The 18199-nt window shown below is 41.8% G+C and overlaps 1 protein-coding gene across 7 annotated transcripts in view; it reads right to left on the reverse strand.

Annotated features, from left to right (window-relative positions):
* The window catches only part of STN1 (STN1 subunit of CST complex), a 36390-nt gene that overhangs the window by 6991 nt on the left and 11200 nt on the right, over window positions 1-18199 (reverse strand). For 4 of the 7 annotated variants that reach the window (XM_061162545.1, XM_061162543.1, XM_061162544.1 and 1 more), the window contains exons 4-9: window positions 17000-17068; window positions 11596-11760; window positions 10765-10888; window positions 9310-9484; window positions 3549-3671; window positions 1002-1074 (exon numbers count right to left, since the gene is read on the reverse strand). In XM_061162545.1, the coding sequence (XP_061018528.1) occupies window positions 1002-1074; window positions 3549-3671; window positions 9310-9484; window positions 10765-10888; window positions 11596-11760; window positions 17000-17068 (729 nt within the window). Of the gene's footprint in view, window positions 1-1001; window positions 1094-3548; window positions 3672-9309; window positions 9485-10764; window positions 10889-11595; window positions 11761-16999; window positions 17069-18199 lie in introns of all 7 variants that reach the window. The other 3 variants (XM_061162548.1, XM_061162547.1, XM_061162546.1) reach the window with 2 other exon arrangements.

Below are 18199 nucleotides of genomic sequence, written 5' to 3' on the forward strand. Positions count from 1 at the left end.
TTATCAGGCTTCTAGATGACTGAATTATACTCTTCACAAACTGTAAACTCCAGTACTTTGGCCACCTCACGCGAAGAGTTGACTCATTGGAAAAGACCCTGATGCTGGGAGGGATTGGGGGCAGGACGAGAAGGGGACGACAGAGGATGAGATGGCTGGATGGCATCACCAACTCGATGGGCATGGGTTTGGGTAGACTCCGGGAGTTGGTGATGGACAGGGAGGCCTGGCGTGCTGTGATTCATGGGGTCGCAAAGAGTCGGACATGACTGAGCGACTGAACTGAATGTCTAGAACCACCCCTCCCAACACTGAAGGGCTTGATGGTAGGAGAGAGGAAAATGTCAGGTTTGGGTTTAGAGACAAGAAGTCAGAGTGGAACAAGAAATAACACAAATTTGGTGGTGCTAGTGGTAAAGAACCCGCCTGCCAATGCAGAAGACATAAGAGATGTGGGTTCAACCCCTGGGCCGGGAAGATCCCCTGGAGGAGTGCATGGCAACCCACTCCAGTATTCTTGTCTGGAGGAGCCCATGAACAGGGGAGTTTGGCAGGCTATAGTCCATAGGTTCGCAAAGAGTCGGACACAACTGAAGCAACTTAGCATGCACACAAGAGACTGTGACACCAGAAAGACGTCGAAAACTCCTAGCCTGACGACTTGCCTCGCTGCATCAGAATCCCGAGGAGTGTACTGTCTAGCCCCCAACCCAGCCCTGAGTGAATCAGAATCCGTAGGGCTGGGACCTGAGCCTGGTATGTTCATAAAAGCTCCAAGGCTGACTCTTAGGTGTGGCCCAGGTCAGAACAACCATGCGAGGCTAACACTCACTTGAGCCAGGAGGAACCCGAGGTGCCGAGAAGGCAGGGTTCTGAACCAGTCATGCCTGCAAGCTGTTACTGGGAAAAGCCGTAGGTTTCCTGACCCTCTATCCAGTGCTCTCTAGGAGGGAACATTTCCCCTTCCGAGACACTGGGATACATGGATATTACACACTTACGATTTGGTTTCTGGCATTCCTCTTGAATGATCCGGTGGATCTTTCTGTGCAATTCTTTGTTTTCTCTCGTTACCTAAACAGGAAAAGAGAGTCTGGAGAGAAAGGTTAAGTGACAGAGAGGCTGTGTCGCCTACACACCCAAATTAGTACTTAGGGTAGCTTCTAAAGATTTCATAACAGTCCTCATTCATTCACCATCAATGAGCGTGGTTTTCGAAATCTGGCCTGTTGTCACGTCAATTCTATCCCCAAGCAGCTTATTGCTCTGTGTGTGACCCACAGGCATATTCCCATGGAAGGTGGTTCACTGGGGCCAGGATGGAAAGAAAATCTGGAATCCCTTGCTTTTGAGAAGCAACTTTCTTCTTAAATATTTATAACACATTCATAAAATTTCTCTTATTTGTTATATTTTTGAGGGAGGCACAGTGATCAAATCCCAGGACTCTTTCCTCTTGTGTTTCTTCTTGGGTTTCACGTTCCTTCACCCAACCATAGGGAAAAACAAAAGAAATAAAACTGTAAGGAAAAGCTAGCAAGAGAGTAAGTCTAGTCTATAAACGGAAACACTGTCTGTTCTCAAAGGCAAATATAACCTGGGTTCCTTTCTCAGCTAGCTCAGGTAACAGGGAAACAGCCACCATAAGTCTAAAGACAAAAAAATGAGAAAGGAATAAAGAGGAATAAAGAAAGGAAAAGAGGAAGAAAGAGAGAGAGAGAAAAAAGGAAGAATGGAAGAAAAAAAAAGAAAGAAGTAAGTGGACAAACACATACGTCAGGAATGCACCCTGGGCCGATGGATGTGGAATGATCAGATTTAAGATGGCGATACTGACAAGGACCCATCTGTGGACTCATGGGGTTGCTGGGAAGATTAAGGCAATATGGGAGAGCTGCTGAACTCTGGAAAGCACTAGCAGACAGAAGATAATGATGCCCCTGGGGCGATGCCCTCAGGAAAACAGAAACCTAGGGCCAGGGTTGAGGTAGGGGGCAGGGAGTGAAGTCAGCGAAGTGAGGTGGTTCTGCTGAGGAAAATATAGCTATTATAGCTGGATCACCTCACTCCAGCTCAGACTGATTCACAGGAGGAAGTGCCCCAGCCCTGCCACACCTCAGCGCTGGATGGCCGCCCACGTCTGCTGTTCCTCAGGAAGAGCTGCTTCCTACCAACCCAGGAGGCCACGCAGAGCCTCACGGGAGAATGCGACAGTAGGGGTGGGGGCTGTTAGGGTGAGCTGCCCCACAAGAGGAAATCAACTTCCCTGCCCCCGCTCAACCGCCTGCCCACTCTTATGCAGAACGGAATACCCTTTTCAAAAGTTACTGAAATAGTATTTAAAACATACCTTAATTTTTAAAAACTTTCTAAAACAGGGGAATCACTAGAGTAAATCAATATCAAGAAAATATCCTGTTAAGGAAGGCTTCCCCTCAGGAATCACGCTATAGAGAGTGAGGCTCCTGGGTGTCCTCAGGGTTCTGCTGTCTTCAGGAGAATCACATGCTGCTGGAGCCACATCTATGCTACTGACGTGGACATGGATATCACTGCCAACTATGTTCCTCCAGTATTAAAGTCAGGCAGTGGGAGGTAAATTTTAACTCAAAGTCTGAAGGAAATGGCAACCCTCTCCAGTATTCTTGCCTGGAAAATCCCATGGATGGAGGAGCCTGACAGGCTACAGTCCATGGAGTCACAAAGAGTCGGACAGGACTGAGCGACTTTCATTCACTGAGGCAGGCAAGCACTTGTATCCCTGGAGGGAACGGTAATTGTTACCACCTTTGGTGGAGCCAAGCAGATTGTATTGACCCACACTTTAAAGGTACATGCCCTTTGCTCCAACCATTCCTCTTTTAAGAGTCAATCTCACAGAAATACTTACATAAGTTCACAAAAAGACAGACATAGCAGCAGTATACTTGAGAACAAAGGATGGAAACAACATAAATGTCCATCAGAGAGAAGGGGTTAAATAACTGATGGCAAGTTCCCATACTATAGAATACCATACAGATGTCAAAAAGAATGAGGTGGACTTACAAGGACTAATATGGAAAGAGGCCTGGGATGTGCTATTATGGTATCCAAAACACTTACAGAGTGTTATTTAGAGTAGTGGTTCTCCACTGTCCCAAGGGATACTTGGCAATGTCTGGAGACATTAAGGTTGCCCCAACTGGGGGTGCTGCTCCCGCTGTCAAGTGGGTGAAGACCAAGGATATTGCCAAACACCCTACAATACAGAGGACAGCCCCCCACGACAAAGAATCAACTGGCCCAAACAACTGAAGTTGACAAACCCTGATTTAGAGGATGATCACATACTTTTTTTGATAACAGAAGCATATATTTATAAGCGTGCAGAAGAATGTACTGCTAAAAATGATACCAGAGGAAAGACAAAGGCCAGCTTTCACTCCTTACTTTATGTACCTCCTTAATGACTGACTTTTAAAAACAGCAAATACGTATTCCTAAGTAATACATATATCTGCAAATGGAAGCTATGGGGAAAAAATGTTAAGTTGCAGGTCTCTTACATAGAATAGGTTATCAAAACCACCATCTTTCTGGAAAACGAGTCCTTTTTCCTGCAGCAGCTTTACAGCATTCCTAAATATACTGTGAATTGCTCTGGAAGTGGTGTCATTCTTAAAACCCATCTGTAGGAAGGAAAAAAAGAAAAAAAAAGAGGGAAAGAAGTAAGTCCCATCTTATAGCACTTGAGGGCAACTCCCTAGACCAACTGGTTATAAATTCACCCAAGAGGCTTCTTATGGTGTAGTCAGAAAGATTCAGGTATGCACGGGCCTAGCAAGATGGTATTTAAGGAGGGCTGGGAAGTCTGCTCTGGCAGAATCACACTTGATAACCGTTCTACCCCTTAGTTTTTTGTGTAATTCATTTAACTCAATGATAGGAAACAGAAAAATTAAGATGAAAATCTTTATTTTTTTTTTATGCAGAACAAAAGATTCTATACATACTGGCTCACTTCTTTGATTAAAATTGTTTTATCAATTTTAATATGGCCAATATTAAATACTATAATAATTTATTTATAATATTAAAATTTGTAAATAATCAAATTTATATATGGCCACAATTTTAATCAAAAAAGTGAGCCAATATGTATAGAATCTTTGGTTCTGTATAAAAAAGTCAAAGATTTTCATATATACATACATGTATATATATAATATACTGAATATATATATACATATATATATATATACACACACACACATACATATAAGGGAAATCAACCCTGAATATTCATTGGAAGGACTGATGCTGAAGCTGAAGCTCCAATACTCTGGCCACCTGATGCAAAGAGCCGACTCATTGGAAAAGACCTTGATGCTGGGAAAGATAGAGGGCAAGAGTAAAAGGGGAAGACAGAGGATGTGATGGTTGGATGGCATCACGGACTCAACAGACAGGAGTCTGAATAAACTCCAGGAAACAGTTAAGGACAGGGAAGCCTGGTGTGCTGCAGTTCATGAGGTCGCAAAGAGTTGGACACAACTTAGAGACTGAACAACAATAATACAACTTCTTCCTAAGGACATCAAAGAATTTTATACACATTGAAATAGGTTAGGGATTTCAACACATAGAGAGTATTAAATAGACTCCTTATTTTAAATAGAGGACAGTGAAGGCAAACAGCTGTGCAGAGACCTATCAAAGGGGAGGGTCCCTGGGTTGAAGGCAGACGGGGCCCTGGGGGGAAGCAAGAGAGGCACAATGAAGGATGCTCTGCTGCTAAGAGGTTGCTCTCTCCTCAACTTCGGTATCCCTTCCCTTCTCTAAGTGTGCCTACAGAGGTTACCAGGTCATCCTACCTCTTATTTCAAGGAAGCCACGTTTTTCACCATGTCCCACCATGGTTAATCAGATTGTGTGCTTCTTGAATTGGGGACTTTGTGCTTCATCTAGGCCACCTGCTCCCTGACACACAGTGGGTGACCAAGAAAATGCATGTGCCATCAGTGGAACGAAATACCCTGTAGAGATAGGAAGTAGCTTTCTAACTATTTCACTAGGGATTTTCAGTTCCTTCCTAAAACAAAGGAAGTGGTGAGTAATAACTGTCCTTCAAGGTACATACCCATTTTTTTTTTTTTAAGATGTGACCATTTCTTTAAAAAGTTTTTATTGAATTTGTTACAATGTTACAGTTTTGGGTTTTTGGCCAGGAGGCATGTGGGATCCTAGCTCCTCCACCAGGGATCAAACCTACACCCTCCACACTGGAAGGCAAAGTCTTAACCACTGGACCACCAGGGAAGTCCCCAGATCCATTTTTAATGTGAGAGAAATCTGTAAAGATATTAAAAGGATCAGAGAGCCTAAAAAAAGAAAAACATGGCAAAGCGAAGGCAAAGTCCTGCCTCTCTAATGGAAGGGCCTTATGAGGCTGTCTGGACAGCACCCACAGATGCTGAAACAGAAAGTGCCCCTCAGATTTTCTATAATGTTCCCTCAAAGTGACAGGTAGAGAAAATGCACCCCCATATGGCCTCCAGTATTGACAATTCCATCCTGAAAGAAACCTTTGCTTCCTAGGAGAGGCCTTCCAGACAGCATAGTTTGAATTTAATAGATCCTGGCGACCTGCTCTCCTGGGCTAAAGAGAAGAGTCTAACTTTCTTCATTATATTCAGAGTCAAGGTTTTTTCCCCTCAACAGAACAGGCCTGGGGAACCTGGGCATTAGAACCTGGGTCTGACAGTTGACAAGCATTCCAGGTTATGACAGCATCCATTCTCTGAAGGGAGAATAAGGTTGAGAAATACTTGATGACTCCCACAGGCAGAAAAGCTATCTGGGTGTGTTTAGAATAAACACCTCATCCAGCCATCCTCAGCCACGTGCCTTTTTATTCAGGGGGGAGCCGGGGGAGAGCTATTTCTAATTTCATACATGAGTGCTCTCACTTAGGAAAAGGAATGATCAACCCAACACAGGCTCCCCCACCACAACTCTATACAGCTACTTCATAATTCTAAGCTGATTCACCTTTAATAGAAAGATCCTAAGGGTTGAGTTTATTCCATCTCTTACCAATGTAGAAGTAAATTGGAAACTGACTAGAAACGCTTTTACATGGTTATTCCTGTCAGTGAAAATGACTGCTGACTATCCCCAGACCATACAGGAAGCTGGGTTCCTCCTCCCCGAGTTCAGTGAGACGGAGCAGCAGGAAGGGAGGGTGTGAGGCCTGGGAGACTAACAGCAGTTTCGTCTGTGAACCAGGTGGGCCCAGCAGAAAAGGCTCCCGTAAATATCAACAATGTGTGAAGCTTCTTTTCCAAAAACACTTGCCTCAGCTGACCTTGGGACGTAATTCCCTGCTGGTTGTAAAGACATGGTCCTGAGGATAAAACCCCCAGCGGTCCTTGTAGCTAGTAGGTTTCCCTGGCCTGAGAGGTGTGTCTTTCTTGTCTTTTTCTAAAGAGCAGTGACAGACTCATCTTATTCAGGAAACCGAAACTGCTCAGAAACAAAAACAGTGACTGGCTGAACGGGCTGAGCCTCTGCAGGCCTCTCCTCGTGGCAGGTCAGGAACTGGGTGGATCTCTGAAGTATATATATAGTCTTCGTTCCCAAACAAACTCAACATTTATCCAGCTGTCAAAGAAACAATGGTTTTGCCAGTTTGCTTATCATGTTTCTGGATGTGCTAAGATGAGCCACCGTGGAAAAAAAAAGAAAGGAGGAAAACAATCAAACCCACTCTCCCCACCTTCTCAAGTATAACATGATCACAATGATTTTTTGTTGTTGTTAAGCTTTCATCTGTATGACTACAAAAAGTGCCAGAGGATCTATGGTTTCACCGTCATTGTGAAGTGTCTTAGGTCTCCCAGGCTCTATTAAACAGAATTCAATGTAATGACACTGACCTCCCCAACCAGAGTCATGTGAGAGAATAATTCATAATTGATGGAAAAATAGCTTCCAGAGACAAAACAGATATAGCGCCATATTCATTGCTTTTTAAACATACAGCACTGGGCAGGCATGGATTTCTGTTCTGAACATTTACAAAAAGATAATCATGCCAAAAGTCCCCTTTGGAATGTTCTGAACGGAGGGGCTTTCTAGTTCAGTTCTCCCTATTTAATTCTCGCAGAAGAGCCAGCTCACAGGAAGAATGTGGTCTTTGCTAAGCTTCAAAGTTTCCTTCTAAACATGCCAAGAGAGTGGTCAGAAGCCCTGGGAGGCCAAGTTGGCACTGAGCCTCCTCTAAATGATTAAGTGGGAGGAAGGTCACTTGTGCTGTCAGTGGACAGCTGGGGAGCTAGCCCTGTGCAGAAGCCACAGTGGTGCAGAACAAAGCAGCCAGTCCTGACCCACCCCACCTTGGGGTTTCCTGAAACGGTATCCCTCCTCTCCGTGTATGAAACTGTGGGTCACCGGGCACATGGCCTGGTGCCGGGAAGAGATAATTAGGTTCCCGAATGAAACTGAGAAGCAGCGGCCACACTCAGAAGGTGGGGATGGGGACTTGGTATCTGCTCCACCAGAATGCCGTTGATGTTTACTCGCTCAGTCGTGTCTGACTCTTTGCGACCCCATGGACTGTAGCCCACCAGTCTCCTCTGTCCATGGGATTTCCCAGGCAAGAACACTGGAGTGGGTTGCCATCTCCTTCTCCAGGGGATCATCCGGACCCAGGGACTGAACCCATGTCTCTTGCATTGGCAGGCAGATTCTTTACCACTGAGCCACCAGGGAAGACCTCCATAGGAATGGTGAAGAATAATCATGTTACCTCTCAAGGGTTATCATGCAAGCCCTGCTGCTAATGACAAAAGACTAGAAAACCTTGAACAGTCCAGGAATGGCCAGACCCCTTAAGAAAATTATGGTACACATAGTAAAAGATTATTATGGAGTGGCAAATATGTTCATATGGCTGGGAAAAGGACCTGTAAGACACACACACAATGAAAAACTACATAGATATAGTGTTCAGTAGGATACCGTTTGTGTAAAAGAGAGGATACAACTACTTTTAATTTATATATGCAGATTATCTGCAGAAGGATATTCATGAGACTAGTTGTGGCACTTGTCTCTAGAGAAAGGGGAGGAGGAGGGAGGATGGGAAAACTAGATACTTTCAGGGACTAATTGAATTTTTATTTTCTATTTATTTTTGTTGCTTGTTTCCTTTTATTTTTTGGCTATGCAGCGAGGCTTATGGGATCCCGGCTTCCCAACCAGGGATTGAACCTGGGCACTCGGCAGCAAAAGCTCCAAGCCCTAACCATTGGACTGCCAGGGAATTAATTCCTGGGCTACCGGAATTTTTAAAACCATTCATTCTTTCTATCAACAAGTAACTGTGGAGAACATACTTTATGCCAGCTCTGTTCCAGGCCCCATTCTAGACAGCAAAGAAAGAGACAGCCAAAGCCTCTACTTTTAGAGAACTTAAATTCTGGTGAAGCAATAGGCAGCCAAACAAATAAATACCAGTGTTATCAAGAGATACGGAAACAGGGTGATAACACAGTGAGGAAGCTGATGACTGTTAGAGAAGGTCAGGGAGGGCAAGAAGGTGACATTCAAGCAGAGATCATTCCTGGTGGAATAAATAAATACAAGTCATGTTACAACAACGAAAAAACTGAGGAATTGTGCTGAAAGGGAAAGCCTAAAATCAAAGTCTCAGATAATTTTTCCAGGCTAATAAGTAAAGATGAAACAACTTAAGTTCACCTCTAACACTATGGGTGAAAAAACGGGGATAGCTGTTTCTAGGACGAATAAAAAATTATTTGAGTGTTCCTTAAAATTTTTGTTTATAAACCAGACTGAATACAAATTGTTCTTTATTCAAACTCCTAACACAGGACAAGTTAACCTTATTATGGAGAAGAGAGAGCAAGTCATTAAAAACCTTGGTTGAAGTTCAAGAATCATCTTGCTGTTCAAAAAATAATTTTGCAAGAATAATCAGTTCTTCTCATCTATTTCCCCCTTCTTTGGCTCCAGCTGAAATTAAATGCCCATCTCAGTGAATACAAAGTACTATGAACCTTAGACTATTTTTTTTTTCTACCCAAAGATTAAGCTTCATGAGATTAAGGAGGGGAAAAGGGCACGTCCATTCTCCTTTCAAATTCTCAGTGGTCAGTGACCTTTCCAGAACAGAATCAACATAACCTCTACACTCTGAGTACACTCCGTGAGTCTTAATGCCACAGTCACGTCTACCCACACTCTCCAGCTGCAGATCTGGGGCAGGGGCCTTGATTTCTCACATGGGCATGCCGCACTTACTTGCCCACAGCAGGCGCTGTGAATCACAGGCTGGTTGGCAAGGGACAGAAGGGACTCCACAGTTTCCAACTCCTGCTGGTAAAAGGTCTGCACTCTGTTCTCCACAAGGAACTCTTTGGCCTTTTCACTCAGCAGACACGTGAGACTGTCAAGGTCCAGGGTGCCAGGATTGCTGCTGGGGGAGTTTCAACAAGACTTGCAGAAAACTATTAATATTAAGTTTGTTCCTTTTGAACGTGCCTGAACCTGAAATGGGATCCCCAAGTGGCACAGTGGTAAAGAATCCACCTGCCACTGCAGGAGACATGGGCTTGATCCCTGGGTTGGGAAGATCCCCTCGAGAAGGAAATGGCAACCCACTCCAGGATTCTTGCCTGGAGAATCCCATGGACGGAGGAGCCTGGCGAGCTACAGTCCAGAGGTTTGCAAAGAGTCAGATGTGACTGAGCATGCACACACAAATGGTGAGCAAGTGAAGTGTTATCAGGATGTGTTTTTCACGTAATGGGCAATGCACCCAGTGAACACTGCACGGTTGTTTAAAAGTATGAGGCAGAACTATGGGAACTGATATTCGTGACTGCTTTAGAAAAAAAATCAAGCTGCAGAATGGTATGTGAAGGACAGTGCCATTTTTGTCAAGAAGCAAATGACAACCCACAACATACGCAGGTGGATACGCATGCTTGTGTGTGCGCAGAAGAAACAAGTCTAACAGGATACATGCCGCGGCCTCTGCACAGTGGTAACCTCTGGGTAATGGTACTGAGGGGGGAGACAGGAAAATGGAGAACTTCCACTGTTTATACAGGTCTATAGTTTGGGGATTTTTTTAAAGTAATTTTTTGGAATATGTAATCTATAAGTATGTTTATAAGATTAAAGGATACATGGTGAAGAGTCTCCTTTCCACCCTCCTCCCAGCCCCCATCCACCCATCCCCAGCAACCACTATGACTATTTCTGTCTCCTCTGAGTTCTTTGAGGCATAGAGTTACAAACACACATATATTCTTACTCCTCCTGTTTATTTTTCTCTCCCTCAAAGAGAATAAACTCCTCTCTGGCTGAGGTATTGTTTCCTTGATCACAGTGAGCCTTGGTGCAGTTTTCTTCAGATTTCTTGGGGTTCATGGACCTTCTTGGGTCATTTGTGAGTGTTCAGTTCTTATCAGACTTGGAAAATTTTCATCCGTGAATTTTTCAAATATTTTTTCTCTGCTCCCCACTCCACTCCTTCAGAGACTCCAATTACACATATATTTCCCTTCCCACCACCTCAGAAAATCTGCACTGTTACCTCCTTCATATTACAGATGAGGACACGGAGGCATCTGGAGGGTGACAGACTTGCCCAGAGCCCCACAGGGAGGGAGTGGACGGCTCAGGCCTACCCCAGCATCTGGGATCCCACTGGCTGGCCCACACCCCCAGCAGCTGCAGTCCATAACTTACCTCAGTGCCTCTTCTTCCTTTAGGGCAGGACTGTGGAAGCGCTGGTCATACACTTTCCTGTAGATGGCAGGCAGCTCCAGCATCCTCGCGATCTGAAGGTTGCATACTGGGTCATCCACTTTATCTAACGAGCCACGGAAACAACACTGAGATTAGTTCTTTCCCAAGTCCAGACTGCTGCTGGGGCAACAGTAAATGGGGCCCTTGGTGGGCCTTCTTCCTTACGGATGCCCAGGATCACACGGTCTAGAAGCACTAAATGGTCTCCAGCCATCCCATGAAAGGGGAGGTGATGCCCTGAGTGTCACAGATGTGACCAGAGTAGACCAAGGTGAGGGAAAGCATACAGACGTATTCACGCATCTGGTACAGTGGTGGATAACTGGGGCTGTCCTTGAGATTTCCAAGTGAAAACCAGCCAAATCGGTGCAATGGGCATGGCCCTGATGACAAAGGACTGTCATGCTTCCGATTAGCTGACTCTCTCAGTGGTACTCAAGAAATCTCCCGTCATTTTGAAGACTATGAACGCTCTTCCCTAAATGGATTCACACTAAGAACTTCAAAGTATTTTAGAGACTCTACTATGTTGTCCAAATAAAATGTCAGCCATATACGATAAATCACTTATTTTCTTTCCCAATTTATTTAAAGTTACTTCTCTTCAAAATAAATAAACGCTGCTTTTCTAAAGAAATCATGTTGCAAATACAATTTTTTTCATTAAAGCTTTGTATTTGAACTTTTCAGAAGTTTGACTTTTTACTAAATAAGCTTACTGGACACACACAAAAAATAACAAGCAACAGGGCAAAGACACTGTATGCTTACAATAAGTCGTGGCATGAATCTCTCGCTCTCCTCTGAAAATGCGGATGTGGCCTCTGACCCGGATAATGTCCCCAATTTCCAACTTTGCTCTCTGTGCAATGGTCTCTTGCAGCTTCTTAAGCTGAGAGGTTAAGCTCAGCTCTCTTGCACTTGGAGCGGCTGTAGCTGTTAGGGCCAGAAGGAAAGAAGGAAATGCGCAACATGATCACTCCACCAACTTTGGGAGAGAGCTTGGGGTAAGGCAGACACAAGACATTTATTTACTCTATTTCTGACTGGTTGTTCTACTGTAGGAAATCTGGGTCATCCTTCAAAACCCTCTATTGAATAAAAGGCATAAGCTGTAGTTATTCAAAGGTCTGGGTGAAGGGAATAGAGTCTGGTGGCAGGCTGGACAATCCAGTGTCCAATGTCTTCTTTCCTACCCCAGCATCACCTGTGCAAAGGCCTGAGCTGAATTCTGTGTGAGTTCAGCTGGGTTTGGTGGCAATAGCTCTAAACAACGCTTGAAAGTGTCCTTGCAGGGAGACAGAATATTGGCCTGAGGGGAAAGAGGCCCAAGAGTCTCTATTTGCAATTGTTTATGGGGAAGGCAAATCTGCCCAAGGCTGATGTTCCATTGAGGTACTCAATACCTTAATCTCTCTCACTTCTCTTCTTTGTTGCGTAACTAGGCTGACTTCTTGCTCTCTCATGCTCTTGCTCACTTCCTCTCTCTCTCTCTCTCTCTCACACACACACACACACACACACACACACACTCACTCACACCACTTAAAACTATAAATTTAAGCAACTTCAAGAATCTGCCTGCCAATGCAGGAGATGCAAGAGACAGAGGTTCCATCCCTGCGTTGGGAATATCCCCTGCAGGAGGAAATGGCAACCCACTCCAGCATCCTTGCTTGGGAAATCCCATGGAGAGAGGAACCTGGTGGGCTACCATCCATGGATTCGCAAAGAGTCAGACACAACTGAGTGACTGAGCAAGCAACTTTATGGTGAAAATAACCCAATGCACATTCAATTCTAAATAATTTCCATCGCTTGAATTTACTTCCAAAATGTATTAGTTAAGTTATGAAAATAAGAATAGCCATGAATGTTCAGGTACTGCCAGAGCTGTTCTGAAGACTTTATAACCTATCAGCACATCTAATCCTCATAACCACTCTTATTTATCATTAGCCCCATTTTACTAATGAGGAAACTGAATCACAGAGACATCAAACAACTTGCCCACAGTAAAACAACTGGTTAGCAACAAAGTTGGAGTGTGAACTCAGGCAGTCTCTAACTCCAGAGCCTTCCTGCTTATTCTTTATTCTCAGCTGCTTGCCCCATGAATATACTCATATTTTCCATAGTTACAGCTAGTGTGTGTAAACAATTGTGTGTTGTTTTTCTGTCTAGCATCACTTCAAACACACACATGTATCCACAGAATCTATACAATCCAGCATGTGAAATAACAACACAGCATTCTGGCATGTTCATACGCCAGATAGTCTCATTAGATGTTTCATCCTTCTGCTTTCGTAATTTTTTTTTGTTTGTTTTGGTTTTTATCATTAGCCCTGTACAGGGCTTAGAGGTCAGCACTTGGGTAATGAATGGAGTCAGACAGACCTGGCTTGAACGTCAGGTCACTTCCTGTTAGCTGTGTGACCTCGGGCAGGCTGCTTAACCTCACTGTGTCTGTTTCCTCAGCTCTGTTGTGGATACAACAGTCACTCTCACACATGGACTTGTTGTGTATGGTCCTTACATCATGAGCTTAGCATAATTCCAGATCCACAGGAAACATTCAATAAATGTCAGATACTTATGAAAAATGAACAATTAGGCCCTCAAGACAAAAATTTTGCTTTCCTTGGGGTCTTTCATTGGGGATTACTGGATAGAAAAGGACAAAAAGGTTTCGAGTGCATTGCATATTATCAGAATGTTGGTCAGAAAACAAACAAACAATCATACCATTCTCTTTTTACAAAGTGTCACCAGCAAGGCATGCAGCCTTATGGCTCTGACACTGGCTTCAGTCATTCGGGTTTTTAACACCTTAAAAAATACATAATGATTCTATAGCATTTCATTTGCTTTCAAATTGCCAGAGAGACTCTGTGTTTTTATATAAGATGATCTACTCTCTGCATTTTTTTATGCATAAGCCCTTCATCTCTTTTGAACATTTTATGTTTATTTCTGAAAAAAGTACAAGAAGCTTTATCAATAATGCTTATTACATCCCTTCTCCACATTCCAGTGCTTTTTTTTATGTTTATTTGATTTCATTTTAAGGCATAAAAGTTTGAAAAAATCGTTTAATCTATCTCTCATCACCAGTGATAGCTTTCATTGCTTTAACAGCTAAACAGCTGCTTTAACAGCTATATAAGAGCTTAACATAGATAGCCCCATATTTATTATGATAAATACATAACTCTATCTTCTTCGGGTTATTTTATGTAAGTTGCAAGACAGTGGTCAGTTACCTCTTTTTAAATATTGTTATCTACCCAAACCAACTACATTTGTTAAATGCTTACTTATTTCCTATTGTTGTATTATTTCTGCTTTGTCATATACTAGGGTTCCTATAATGGAATGAATAATAGTCTATTGATCAAATTTTCTGCTTCTTAATCTAATATAACTTAGATAACTGTGGCTCTGTAACATACAAAGGCATTACTTTTCTTTTAACACACTGACTATACTAAGGGAAAAAGCAACCCAAGAAGCTCGGAGAACTCTGTGTAGACCAGTAACCAATAGCCTGGAATCTAGACAATCAACTTAATGTTACTCGACTTACTGGGTTTCTTCAGAAAATACCCAAGTATTACTTTTTAAAAGGTTATTCTGTCTGGGTTCCTATCTTTAAGTCCTCTTCTATTTAGGCTGAATTTTAAACGTATTTATAAATTTCACTGCCATGATTCAGATGTTATAGGTAATAATGAATGCTTCGTACAGCGCTGCTGAAGTGATCACACTGAGGGCTGGTCTGAGAAAAAGAGGCTCAGCTTTCATTTAACGGGTGAACCCAACTGCTGAAAGAACGGCTCAAGCTGTGTAATTTAATGAGTATAATGAGATGGTTGGAGCCTGACAATTTCATTTTAAGTAGCCTATTCCACTCTGAAAGATAAATCCTCTTTAAAATTCTAATATTAAACGCCAAGCTTTCTTAACTTTTCTCATAAGCTGAGTCCAAATGGTACATTCAATGTGACATTTATAGGAGGTAATATTATATTTTTATACCGATACCAACTGGAACATGATTTTTGACTCAGACTAAATTTTGTTTAAAAACATTAGTCTTCAATGGCCACTTTCCAGTGGAAAACTTTGAAAATGAGGGCAATTTAAATTAAAAGGAGAGAATGGGCTAGTTGGGAACAATTTTAAAATATCACTTCGTATATAACATGATGAGGATCACTTTCAGGCTTTCTCCTTGTACCCTTACCCTCACTTTTTATTCTCAAAGCAATTTCTAATTAAGGCTACCAACTGTGACTACTCATCTATTGGTCTACTTACATTTTAAAATCTCACTTTCAGCATTAATAGACATTTTATCTTAAAAATTACTAAGAGGTACATAATATATCTGATGATACCATTTTTTTTTAAAAAGAGTTGATTTTTAAAATTAAAACGACGTCTAAAAATAGCAGTGTATCAATGACAGCACATGGACCAAATCCATCTACAATATGTTTTTATAAATAAAGTTTTACTGAAACACAACCATGACCCTTTGTTTACATACTACCTGTAGTCACTTTGGTGTTATAATGGTGATGTTGAATGGTTGAGATGCAGACCATGGGGCCCACAGAGCAGAACACAATTATTGTCTGGCCCCATATAGAAAAACCATGCTGACCCTCAGTCTAAAGACAGCACATTGAAACTACCCTTTCTGACTGAAGATCGTGACAATACAACCACAAACCTGAAAATAACTTTAATACCCTGGACATACACGAAAATTCAAATATCTGGTTGTCTCATAGGTTTATTTCATACTTCGTGATGTATCTGCATAAAAACCTGTTGTCTCCCTTCATTTTTTTTTAAAAATCTACAAAGCTTCCTCAGCTTAGTAGCACCACTGATACAAATGTTCCCAAATTAGGAAATGGGAATATCAAAGTTATATGAAAACGATGGCCAAATTCTAAATGTAAATACATGCAAAAATTAGGCAAAGGAGCATCCCTACTGGTCAGTAGAGTCAAAGTAGGGAGATGAGATTCTGACAGGTAATGTCAGGGAAAAAAAAGAGAAGAAACTACTCCAAGTGTTATACATTTTCACCATGTATAACAGAAGGACATAGATAGCACATGTTAGATGTCAGTACTGGCAATATTTATTGTATAACCCCAGTGTACATGGCACCATACTGCATATGCTGCAAAAAGAGAAAAACAAGGCCCTAGTTTCCACTGCTTCTCTAGAACCAAAAATGGTCACCACTATTGTATAATACATGCATTTTTTTTTAATATTATGAATTTAAGCAGCTCAAAAAACTAAGGACTATTAAAACATATTTAAGAAATTCCAAAAGATGTTGCAGTTATAGCCAATGAGTTCAATACAATTTTAAAGTTCTTCTTTAGTTTGTACTATTTAATGGCTAACTTCAAAGGAATCCTATCTTACCTTCTCATCAGTCTCAGAACTCCTGGCATATCTGTATGAATAAGCTAGAGATTTCAGAAAATCCAGATCATGTGAACATAGAAGCTAGTGGCAACCATATCAAGGCAAAAGCTTTCAAAAGAGTGTTGGTCAAATGATACATCCAGAGCAAGGGGATTCTCACTTGATCAGCAATCAGGCTAAACCATCTTGACTTCTATAGTAACTGGATGGTAAAAATGAAATGCTGAAACTTCTAGTCATCTATTTACACTCCTATAGGCTTAGGAGGAAGTGAGAAATGGAAAGCAAGAAAGAAATGGAAGCAAGAAAAGCAATGGGCTCCCCTCTATCAGTTTACAGAGCAGCCAAAGTTCTGGCTGTAGTGCTTCAAGTTGTCAGTGTAATTCACCAATGGATAAATATGAAAATTAGCACTACTGCTAATTCACCTGAGCTAGCTTGAGTTCCATCTGTTGGTTAGCTGTAAAAGTAAAGTGAAGTAAAGTGAAAGTCACTCAGTCGTGTCTGATTCTTTGCGACCCCATGAACTATATGGACTATACAGTCCATGGAATTCTCCAGGCCAAAATACTGGAGTGGGTAGCCTTTCCTTCTCCAGAGGATCTTCCCAACCCAGGGATCGAACCCAGGTCTCCCACATTGCAGGCGGATTCTTTAACAGCTGAGTCACAAGGGAAGCCCCATAAAAGTAAAGAAGCATGGCAAATAAAATTACCTGATGAGGATTTGGTATTATTCAGCCTTTTCCAGCAGATGCAGTTTATAACTCCAGTGCTATCATCCACTGCAAGAGAAGTGTCAAAGGGTAAACAGAGATGGGGGCCATCACTAGTAAATTAGCACACTGCCATTGCATTCAGCCAAACTGAAAGATGACATTTTTCAAGAGCTTGGTTAGGCAAATCCCTGATCAAACTTTTTCCCCCACCCTTAGAAATAACTGCTTACCACACCCCAGTGGGAACTGATTCTCTGGAATGTCAGTGTAATACAGGAGCCCAGCAGAATGTAGTCAACGTTTCTCTTGCCCTATCTCAAGGGTATTAACTTCTGCCCAGGTCTTATCACTGCAGGGGATGTAAGGAAAGCTAAGCATATCACAGAGAGCAATGTTTTACTTTCATGATACAACATAATTATATCTTGGTCACACAAACAGTACTGGTCTGGCTTATTTTATCCACAGTGCAAAAGAAAAATAAAAGAATTTCCACTGTACTTGGATTTACAACTGCAGAGAAATTTAGAGATGTTTGATCAGGAATGCTAAGTGTTTCTCTTTGCCTAATTTCTTACAATCTCAGAACAGAGACTGATCAACAAGGGGTCAGTGGGCTTAATGATTTTTTAAAAAAACCAACAGCTAGACTGTTCGAAAAGCACACTATGTAATACAGAAGAAATAGATGGCATAATCTTTTTATTGCTGGTTTAAATCTGTGTTGAAAGCAGAATCTGAGAAGACTTCTTAAACTAAAATAAATTCTAGATGGATTTTATTTTATTAAATATAATACAGGTAAACTTCAGAAGATGAGAAGAAAATATGGGTGAATACTTTCAACCCTGGACTTAAGAGTTGCTGGGGGGAAGACTTCCTTAAACAGACCTGAAAAATCAGAATTCATTCCAAAAAATCTGATATATTTGAATAACTAAAAACTAATACTGTACAGCAATTTTACAAATGATGGGGTTAATATCTTAATATATAAAGAACTCACACAAACTAATAAGGAAAAGATCAAGACTATAAGAGAAAAGGTAGCAAAGAAAAAAAATATGCCATTCGTGAAAGGTATAAAAGTGACCAACAGACATATGTCAGTATGCTAAATCACTAGTTACCAGAAAAAAAAGAAGCAAATTTAAATAATTTCTCAACTACTAGAATGACAAATATTAAAAATACTGA

The sequence above is a fragment of the Dama dama genome, chromosome 15, assembly GCF_033118175.1.
Source record: "Dama dama isolate Ldn47 chromosome 15, ASM3311817v1, whole genome shotgun sequence".
Classification (NCBI taxonomy): domain Eukaryota; kingdom Metazoa; phylum Chordata; class Mammalia; order Artiodactyla; family Cervidae; genus Dama; species Dama dama.